General features: G+C 39.8%; 1 protein-coding gene across 7 annotated transcripts in view; it reads left to right on the top strand.

The window, feature by feature from the left end:
* The window catches only part of utrn (utrophin), a 193,250-nt gene that overhangs the window by 169,870 nt on the left and 12,205 nt on the right, over positions 1-11,175 (top strand). For 6 of the 7 annotated variants that reach the window (XM_014414047.4, XM_014414051.4, XM_014414046.4 and 3 more), the window contains 3 exons: positions 812-850; positions 1,339-1,404; positions 3,684-3,749. In XM_014414047.4, coding sequence (XP_014269533.3) covers positions 812-850; positions 1,339-1,404; positions 3,684-3,749 — 171 coding nt within the window. The remainder of the gene's footprint in view (positions 1-811; positions 851-1,338; positions 1,405-3,683; positions 3,750-11,175) is intronic. The other variant, XM_014414048.4, reaches the window with a different exon arrangement.

Here is an 11,175-nt window from a genome sequence, read left to right as displayed (position 1 = left end):
TATTGCACTGTTTTTTTAGTTCTCCTTATATAACATATTGTATTGGACTCAATAGCAGATTAACCAGGAAATAGGTTCTACTGTACTGATTTTTTTTTTCCTGGCTTGCTATTTCTGTAAATCCTGCAGGAAATAAATGAGAAAAGGGAATGAATTTAGGCCATATCATTCTGTATGCAGGAGCAACTGTGAAACCAATTTAATGAGATGTGTGTGACTGCAGCAAAATCAACTTGCATCATTAACCCGTTGTGTGTGAGATCTTTCAGACACACACAACCATTGTTTGTGTTACAGGGTGTTACTGACAGATCCAGCTGCCCATTTTCACTTTTTCCAAACTGTTTCCAAGTCTAGTTCTGAAACAGATTGAAGATAACTCCACGAGAGATAGTCTCGGCCACATTCGGTGTATATTTAGATATGTTGGTCACTGTTTTACACGCCTTTCCTGTGTGCACACGGGGGAAGTTTGCGCTCAGTGCTTTCTATCAGTCAGACTCTGTAGATATGGGTGACAGTTTTGAAAGGATGTATTTGATTTTGATTTTGATTTCCCCAGAGCTAAACAAGTATTTTTGCTGAGTAAAACTAACCAAACAGTGACAGAATCTGAAAGTCGAAGAAAGCCCTAAAGGCAAACTTCTCGTGTGCTGAATCCAGGCACTCAGCAGCTGGACATACTTTTTCCTTCCACTTCTTCCTCTACCTGCTGTGTGTTTTGTTTCTGACCCGCTCAGTGGTTTTTGACCCTGAAATGATTTGTGGTTCCTTTACTTCCCTTCCCTCTCCCCTCCCGATTCTCTTACAGTCCCGTCACCCTCATCAGCATGTGTCCGGAGCAGTATGAGTGAGTATCTACGCCACCAGTAAACACCACCTCGTCTCCAGCCTGGAATGCCTTTAAAACACCGCCTCTTTTACTCCCTTGTTCACTTACTCATCTCCCCCCATCATCCTCACACCAACTAAGCCATGACTGCTCTGCATGTTGCCTGCCCACCTGCCTGCCTGAGTCACTGGCTGAGCATGGGACCAAAAAAACTCTCCCCCTGTCTCCTCACCCTCACTTTTTTCTCCTTGTTAGAGCACCCAGCTAGCATTCAGTTGCTGATCCCAGCAGGCCTGTCAAAAACCATCCAGTCGCTCTTTAGATAATCCTGCTCTCCTATTTCTCTGTCTAGGACCATGAGATTTGTTTTCTAGGTGATGTTATGAGGGGCTGTTAGGCTGTCCATGAACGTGTGTGTGTGTGCGCGCATGTGAATATCAGTGTGTTAATGAGCTTGTGTGGGCTTGCTGAATCTCATTCATCTCCATTACCCCGTTCATTTTCAGGCTGTCCCAGTCACCTCAGCTCTCTCATGACGACACCCATTCCAGGATAGGGCACTATGCCAGCAGGTAGGCACTGGATTCTCCAGTCACCATCCTCTCATTGCAAATGCCACGAAGCATGTGTGTAAAGAATCGATAATTGCATTTAAATGTTGAACAGCTTCTTTTTTGAGGACCATTTTAAAACATTTTCTATGAATTCTTGTAACTGCGGACCCTTATCTAATGGACATCAGCGTTTAAGTAGATGCTTTTCCCTCCCCCCAGGCCGCACTTCCCTTCAGTCTGCACTAAAATAATGATCTGAAAGGGGCAACAACAAATGCAGATGTGACAGCCAAATTAAATCTCTCCAAGCTAAAGAAATGGAATAAATCGGAAACAGTCGGTGCTTGGAAGCTAGGGAAAACATTCAATTGTGGTTTCTTAAATGTATAATTTATCTAATGTAATTTCCAGTAAATGGGATCTAATTAAGTAAATAATGTGTTTTTAGTACCATAAGATGCATGTGTAGTGCAGGCGTTCATAAGTAATGGAACAGCTTTTCTTTTCTTTTTGTGTTTTAGTGTCATTACACAGCAAAACATGTCTCAAATGGCTCTTCAGTTTCGGAAACAAACACAAAAAAAGTAAATTCTGCATCTATCAAAGTACCCCATTGCTTATTTTAGGAAATTGAGCTGGCTCTATTGTCAGGGACATTAAATGTCTCCTACTAGCTGAGACAAAAGAAAAGAAAGGGAGGCAAAAAAGCCCAGAAAGATGGAAATGGCATGGTTCCAACTAAACTGGAGACGAAAATAAGCATTTCGCCTTCATTTATGTGCTGAAAGTGTCATTTTAAAACTTGCTTCATACAAATTAGAGAAACCGGAATACTGTTTGCCAGTTTTCTTCTCAGACGGCACCAAAGCATCTGATTAAAATCGATAACGTTTGGATTTTTCATTGTTACTTTAAAAATAGAAAAAAATAATTGACCTGAACCTTTCAAGAGATCCATAATAGAAAAATACAACATTTATTGATGTTTTCCAAATCTTGATTAAAGTGAGGGAAATGCGTTGGTGGTAGAGGGAGATTATGCTTGGGTGCCAGGGAAGGCACAAACAATCCTAATATGCTCTTTTTGAACTTTGTGACAATCCATCACAGTGTTGACATACATTAAATATCAGCTTGATGCCGATGTCTGCTTGCTGAGTGGATTTAGTGGCATGCAGCCACCCACCACATGAGCTGGTGACATTATAGATGTGTTGCTAAAATCAGTCTAGTAACAGATTGGCCTGATAGCTGCTTTTAACCGCCTGCTTCAAATTATCTTGCTGTGTACATCAGCACATCTGTATGCACAGTGTGTGAGCTGCAGTTAATCATTAACAGCATCAACAAACTGATGTTTTTAGTAGGTTTTTTTTTTTTTTGCACTTGGACTGAATTTCTGTCGTGTTCTTTTAAAAATCATTTTAATACTAAGATCCACTGATATACTTGCTATATCCTATCTGTGCCATTAAAAAGATTTTCTAATTGGTCCAAATCTCATCTCCTGTATCAAAACCCAACCGCAGTTTTCCGGGACTTCTGCAGAAAGCTTTACTCATTATGACTCTCGTGACGCAGCCCTGTAACCTTCCATTAGCTACACATCATTAACCTTCGCTCACTGTTTCTGGTGGTATCGTTTCACTGAAGAAGTGACACCAGAATTACAATTTCAGCTGTAATAAAAACACATAAGAGATTAGATTGGAGCGTACGGATGCGCATGAAGATATGCACACTTTGATGAGATTTCATATTAGAATTATAGCTTCTCCTTTTAATGTATATTCTGTCAGAGATCAACTTCTTAATATTGTGGGTTATATTTTTAATCTGCCCCTTTTACACTGGTGTAAGACAGGCTTTGATGTGGGGAACCAGCCTCATTAGCATGGCTGCTTTGACTGCATATGTCATCAAGAAAACAAACGTTTTCCCCATAGCATGTCGTACATATTCATCCAAACATTGATCCCATACATTCGGATATAAACTGTGCATGCATAAAGTAGAATCACTCAATGATGTAATCCATTTCCTCCCTTAAAAACAAAAAGCACCAAAAAAAGCCCAAACAAACTGTGGCATCTTTATCATTAACATGCTTGTGGACTCCACGAGATGCTTTAAATTTTAATTGGTCTGCTACTGTGGCATTAATATAATTTGTTGACGCTGTTGCTCTAATGCTCTGTTGCATTTAAATGAGATGTTGACAGCTTTCAAATGGTTTAGTTTCAGCTGGTAATTTCCCTGATGGTGTTTTTTTTGTTTTGTTTTGTTTTTTTCCTCAGGTTGGCTCAGATGGAACGCTCCAACGGCTCTCTACCCACAGACAGCAGCTCAGCCACAGGAAGCATGTGAGTCACTGCTGGTCATTTTCAGCATTTTTCTACATGGTTACGTGTTTTCCATTCAACTATGTTGGACAGATTTCAATTTCCAGTGTCTGGGACTTGAGATTTGTCTAATAATATATTGTAACACCCATTTTAATGTTCATGAAGCTGATAATTCACAAGTGAATATGTTCCAGATATCCATATTAGATATTTGGTTTCATTATAATCCTCAGTGAAAACTGTTCACCTTGCTTTGCCTAGCACTTTTTTAAATAAATAAATAAATACCAGGTAGCTTTTGACATCTTTGCACCGAGATCTGGAGACACAAAAAAATTAGAAAGGTTTCTTGGAGAGTAAAAGAAGTGAGAAATGAGGGGGAAAAGACAATGTGGTTGATTAGTGTGAAGTAGAGGACTTTAGAAAGAACGTACCGGATTAGAGTGCCAACAATGACAAAGTGAGAGTGTCTGCTTTCAGGATCTGCGATAACAACAGCGCTATCGTTAATCAAAGGAGATGAGAACATGGCAAACCGTGAAAAGAAAATCACAAGAAATGGGAGAAAAGCTGATGAGGAGCATGCGCGCAGAGGATCCCGATTGTGTTCGTGCTTCTGTCTGCAGGCCTTTCAAGTTGAAGGACGTATTGGTTCCCAACTAAGATCCCAATCGCGGGAATGAGCTGCTCTTGCGGCTCAAATGCCCTCCGAGCTCAAATAGAAACACACACACTCATCATTGCGGAGGGAATTACTTCTGGGTTTTGCATCGTTTTTGGTAAGACATTTGTAGATCTTTAAGATTTTCCAAATCACAGGTTTGAATACGTGCATGGAAAGATTTAAGCTGTTTTTGTTTTTTTTTTAATTTTCAAAAACAATTTGAAGTGGCAGGAAAAAAAACCTTATACAAACGTGTTTTTGGAGGTTTTGGAAGTGGAGAGCAAAGAGATTCCCTAGATGCTGTGTGAACAGAAGCGAATATAGTTTGGGGATTTCTAAAAGGAAATTCTTCTTTAAAAAACAAAGAGTATTTACAGCATTTACAGCACAACAGAGGAAGGGCACACGGGGTGGATGGTTAAAACCTTTGAGAATCTGCAGTAAAGATAAAGCAACTTCGCTGTGTTGTAGGTTGTATCCCCTGCTGATGTGCTTGCATCATGTGGACCACTGCTCCCACACTTCACCTTCAACCAACCTTGATGCTTAGAATAACAGTTTCAGACGAAGACAAAACGCTATTGAAGACTCCCAAAAGCTGCATCTGTCCGCTCTCAATAGGAGGACCGAAGAATGGAAAGACAAAAACTGTTGGCGAGCAGGGCAAAGTAGAAACAGAGGTGGATTTATTTTCGCTCAAAGCTTTCGTAATGCGGGACAAACATATTATCATTACTCCTCCTCACTCTCTCTTTTGTGCTTTGCGCTCGGGCTTATTTAAGAGAAGAAGCCATTATCGTTTCCAACTTGGGGGGCAGGGATAGCTCAGTAGGTAAAGTGGTCGCCCCATGATCGGAAGGTCGGCGGTTCGAATCCACTTAACGGCTACCCTGAGGTACCCCTGAGCAAGGTACCGTCCCTACACACTGCTCCCCGGGCGCCTGCTTAGTGGGCTGCCCACTGCTTCACTGAGTGAATGGGTCAAATGCAGAGAAAAACAAGTAATTTCCCCATGGGGATCAATAAAGTATCCATTATTATTATTCATTATTATTATTATTATTATTAAAACAAACTGGAAAGAACGCAGATGTTAGACACAGAATGTATGCAGGGCATTAATGAAGTGAGGAAGATGGTGGTTCGATGAAAGGCTAATGGGTTTAACAGCAGAAAGGGAACATTTAGTGCATAGTCAAAGTTGGGCTTTCTCTTACTTTTACACTTTCACTGCAAAGCAACAGATGCAAACTACATATACAAACAGCACAGGGACATTTAAATGCCTTTAGATCAATAGAAGTAATGTATTATCAACTATACATTGTTATTTGATTGGTTAGTGTTTTATATTCATGGTGCACCATAAAGCCATCTTCTATATATATCCAATTTCAGCAGGGTCATGTACGTAATATGCTTTTTAATGCAGTAAAACCTTGCTCTAGTTACTGTGCTTTAAATAAATAACCTGGCCCTGAATGGGGAACATTTGTGCCTGCTGTAAACTGAATAACAGTTTACAGCAGGCACTGTTATATTTCAGCCTAAAGGGTATCGCTAATTGACTGGGAAAATTACCTACATTTAGTCTGTCTGCTGTTACATTTGACTATTGGCTAAACAATCCTGAATTCATCCCTGATGGGAATTGTTACACGTGAAAAGCATAATCATTAGAGCCAGCCTACTTGCCCTGAAATTTACTTTAGACTAAACGTCACGAGTGTCCACTTAAGTGCTTCAGTTCTGCAGCTGAATGCCATTCACAGTAGTTCTAGCAGCTGTTTTGCACATCAGTGGGCCCGTTAGTAACTTTGAATCAAATACATTTTTTTAAAGGCATTGTTATATAGATCACTACAGTGAAGCAGCCCACTCAGCCACGCGTCCCTCTCTGCAACGAATTAACTCTCATTCCCCTTCCTTTCAAAGCTTTGAGTTTTGAGTGGTTTATTGTTCCCCCTCTTTCTTTTTGCGAGATTTACTTTTTTCTGCCTACAGCTGATTTCACCAAAGCCTCTTTGTCTATCACTGCACTCCATCTGGTGATTTGTAAGGACACACAGTCACAGAAATTATCCCAACTGCTCTAGGAGGCGGCGGTGTCGGCGCTTCCGTAACACGGGTGACTGCGATTGCCCGTTAAATGCGCGTGTTTGGCTTTTGGCTGGTATTTTCAGTACATCCACTCATCTTTAGCTTTGCATTGACTTCAATAATTATTACGTGCGCGTGCATGCACGTGTGCTTCTTTGTTTCGCGTCACTTTTATGTAAAAGGGAATTCTTAATTAGAAACCTAGCGTTGCCTATTTTTATTTCTGACCCTCAACCGAAGCGCAGCGTTGTCATCGGCGCCGTAGGACACCACCGAGGAGCGAGACTCTCCAATTCCCCTTTTGTTGCCGGGCTTTATTGTTTGGTTATCTCTCGCTTTCCAGTCTTTCCCCGAGCACTGTCCCTTTTTCTTGTCTTTCATATTTTGCCCTTTTATTCCTGTTCCTCTCCCTTTTTATTTTTCCAGCCCTTTACTTTTTGAAACCACCTTTCATCCTGCCCGATTGTCCCCTTTTTCTCTTTTCCTTCTTTCATCAGTTTTTGTTCTAGTCTAATCATGCTTTACCTTTGGGCCCAGGCAACCTTCAGATTAAACACTGCAGGGTGTTAAACACTGAAATAATGTTTTAGAGCCCTGCGTGCAGTGCAGAACAGTAACTCTAATAAATGAAGGACTTTACACACAGAAATCAAGGATTATAAATGTTTCTCGCCGGGGGAGAAGAATAAAAGATTTTTGCCTTTGACCGTCTTTGATCCCCCCCTTTTTTCCCTGTTTCCTCTGGTATTCCTGATTTCGTTGTTTCTCTTTCTTTATATTTTCATCCGTCTTCATCTCTCACTGTTTCTCTCTGAGCTTAGACTACTCAGTTGATCGTGGCATTCAGCTTGAGAGGAGATGCTTGCTTTGTGATATGTTAGGTAGACTTTGAGCCTGGAGATCACTGTTGTAGCGGAATAAACTGTAAAAGTCCCCTCGGGCATGTCCTACGCCTTCCCGCGTACCAAGCATGGAATTCATATTCAAGTTGTAGCTACAGTGAACTAACAGCCTTGGTATTCATCACTATTATTCACATTTAAATCTTCTGCCACACTGATCCTCTGTTCCTCTGTCATCTCTATAATTTCTGGGTCTCTTTCTCTTCAGCCGCCCCCACGCTGTGTAAGCCTGCAGGAGGAAGTGCACTGAAAGGGCACTTCCTCCTTCTCTCAGGATTTCAGAGCAGGTGGTCTGTGAGACTACTCTACCGCCTCTAGTCCCCATTTTCGCACGTAATGATCCCCTTCCTGCAGTTCTCTGGGTTCCTCCTGCCAGCTATAATGTCCTGCTGCAGCTTTCCGTTGTCGGGGACCTTCCCTAATTGGTCACTCGGTTTGTGCAGGACCCCGGTCCTAGTTTCTCTGTAGCGAGTAGCTCCATCTCCATCATGAGCGTCTGCCCTGTCACAGCAGAGTGATAATTCAAAGAGAGAAATGTGATTGTGTGTGTGCCTGCTGGTGTATTGCTGCTTGTTGCAACAACAGCTGTGTCGACTTCCCGTCTCTTTCTGCTTTCTTTGTGCCGTTTTTCAACAACTGGTTTCAGCATCTTCAGCCTTCAATTATTTCGTGAAATTGATGAATAACTACAGATACTTTGTGTTCATGCATATGCCAGAATCTCCATAAAAGTTTCAGAAAGTCTAGGAAAGTTAAGTTTGTGAAGAGTGTGTGAAAGTTAAAGCAGTCATCACACAAACTATATTTGGAAGAAGTGGTATGCAAGAAGAGGCCAAGAGGAGCTGCTAGTTACAGGAGTTCGTTTTTTTTTTTTTAAGCTATGGAATGTGTTTGTTCTTCTCTGAGAGTGCGGAAAGGTTTAAGCATTACATTCACCACTTAGAAAGTTTATTTCATGTCCCTTTTATGACTGGCACCTAAAATCTTTACCGAAATACAGGGAAGGTTGAACTAGACCCGAATTGAATTCCTAAAGAAAAGGATGCTCTGAACTCATCATATAAGCTGCTTAGGCCGGTTAATCATAAAAAGCTTTTTTTTCTGTGTTCATGCAAGGCTGGGCATATTGTTTCTTTTATGTTAAAAAGAGATAAAAAAGACTATTTTGAGCTCCCTTTCATAAGCGTTTCACTCAGCCCATACCTTGGTCATGAAATAGTATAATTACTGTCGTCTCCAGAAAAAAAGGCGTCCTTTTCGGTAACCTCTGTCTGTGGTTATACATGTGACCATAATGGATTCTGAATTTCTGCTCACTACTCTTAAGTGACATGGAAAACCTGAGACATTTTAGTTCACCAGATTGTTCTTCAGGGTTATTGTGTTAACTTTTTTCTTGATAGCCAAGTATTAGGGACTCATTTCATAGTCTCCTTTGCGTATAGAGAAAGCACCTGCCTAATGTCACTGAGTCAGCTTTGCAGGGTTTTCAGCTCACAGACTCAATTTCACCTCAAGCACAGTATTATGTTCTGTGAGTCAGATAATGTGCATTTACTTTTCATACATAAAACTTATCCATGCTAATAATCTTACACTCACCAGGTTAATTGCTGAGATCTGGGAACACGGATTTAAGCAATTAACGTGTGGCACAGACGCTACAGGAAGTGTGAGCAGGTTAATGTTAATGTAAAATAGCATAGAATAATAGCATAAATAAAATAAATATTTATCTTTAACACAGATGTTAAATACTTAAGTTCTACAGATGACGTTAGACTGAAATTTTCCTTAAAATTTATTCACGTAAATTTATAAACATTATAGGACAACAGCCGGAGAAAGGATTTTTAAGTTATAGTGTAACTTTTCGTGTGAGTGTGTCAGGGCCTCGGCTTCAGCGCAGGCTGTGTTTCAGAATGAAGGTGACAGGTGGGCTTTGGCACTACTCGCATCACTGAGATGGCACATAAAGAGAGAGGCGGATAACCACACATGCAGGTAAAGAGCAGCAGCTGTTTCTTCCTCCATATCTTTTCGCTGTCTGCCGGGCTCTTTCTCCTCTCTGCTCCCTCCATCTCCTCACAGCCTCCCCTCATTTCAGTTATCTGATGGTAACGACTGACACATCTGTGTTTTAAACCCGGGTTTGTGGAGATTACAGCGTGGCACACCTACTGTGTCTAAGGATCAAGACGTCAGCTAACACAATCCTTGTTTAGATCGGGTGCTTGGAAGCTGCCATTCATGTTTCTTCTGTTCTTCTGTTAAAACTCGTATTTTGAAACATTAAGTCGAGAGTTATAGATAAAGTTGTTACATAGTTGTTATATACTTTTATATAACATACAGTGCTTAAGAAATGTATTAGACCACTATCCAGTCAAAGGGTTATACCGCATCTGCCATAAATTCAGACTTTATAATTGGTAAACATTTTTTTTTCTTTTTGTAATGGCTAATTTACTGCTTTTTTACACTAAACTCTTTAATCAAAATTATTTTTCTAATGTTTAAGTATAATTATTGTTTTTTCCAAAGCAGATTAAAGTAGCAAAGCACTTTTTAAAAAAATTATTTACTTGCATTCCTGAACAGAAGCGGTTTGATGTTGTGCTTGATTCATTTCTGAGTGAAGTCAAGTGTTTTGACTCAAATTTGGACAGAAAAATGTAAAATAAATAAATAATAATAAATAGATAAATAAATTGTTTGAAACTGGTGTCTTTTTTAGCAGTGGTCTCAGAATTTGATTACTGCATGTATGAAGTTTGGGTCTGCTAATGGTGAAAGAGGAAAATAATAACACAAACTAAATTTATTATTGATTTAAATTAACTATACATGCTATCAATACACAGAGACTAATCAACGGAGTGTACTGTACATTTAGCTATGGAATATGTAAAGCTGAAATGTTAAATGTAATCAAAAAAATCAAAACAGACAAACAAGAGAATAGATGCGAACTGGCTTAAATAGGGGAAAAGCATTCCCGTCTGTGTGTATAGCATCGATTGCTAGACAAGGAGGGGTGGGCAATTCATTTTCCCAAGCGGCTAAATGAGAAATTGGGATTGTTGTGGAGGGACCAATAATCTTATAAAGAGATTAAAAAAATTAAATAAATAAATAAAAATATTGAGCAGAACTGAGAACCTTAGCCTTGTTTACAAATAGCCTGAAAAGGTATTTCTGCAGTAGTCAAGAAATATGCGCAATAGTTAGCATAACTAACATGAAATACAAATTACAGCTGTTTAAAAAAAAAAAATTATAGATTTGCACATGTTTAAGCAGACAAGTAAAAGAGTTGACTAAAGTGAACAAAGAGTAGAAATAGACCATCAGAAGATAATCATGACTGAAGAGGTGAAATTTAAGTGCCAGTTGAAATTGTAAGCTAACAGCATGCGTAGCTGAACCTTACTGTCAGCTAGATGTAATGAGAACACAGTTAAGAGTTAATAAAACGGATCAATTGAAAGTCAGAAAACATAATAAAAATATGAAAAGACAAAATTATTATGCATAGCTGGTAAACGGATTAAAATTCACTGTTAAAGCTCAGTTTGTAGTTGATAAATGGGTTCTTGGGCTTTTGGGCTGTTTTTGGTGAAACATTTAGGAACCACTGTTTTATACAGTTTGCTGGCTGGCATGAAAAACCCTTCAACCTCCACTTTCCTTCTGCTGCCTTTATAGAGCAGCACTGTGTCATGGTAATCACCCAGGGTTCATTCAAAGCCATTTTCAAGCGTACTGATTTGATACA

The sequence above is a fragment of the Maylandia zebra genome, linkage group LG15 (assembly GCF_041146795.1).
Source record: "Maylandia zebra isolate NMK-2024a linkage group LG15, Mzebra_GT3a, whole genome shotgun sequence".
Lineage (NCBI taxonomy): Eukaryota > Metazoa > Chordata > Actinopteri > Cichliformes > Cichlidae > Maylandia > Maylandia zebra.
The sequence above is the reverse complement of the archived record's forward strand: the minus strand, read 5'-3'. Positions and strand labels throughout refer to the sequence as shown.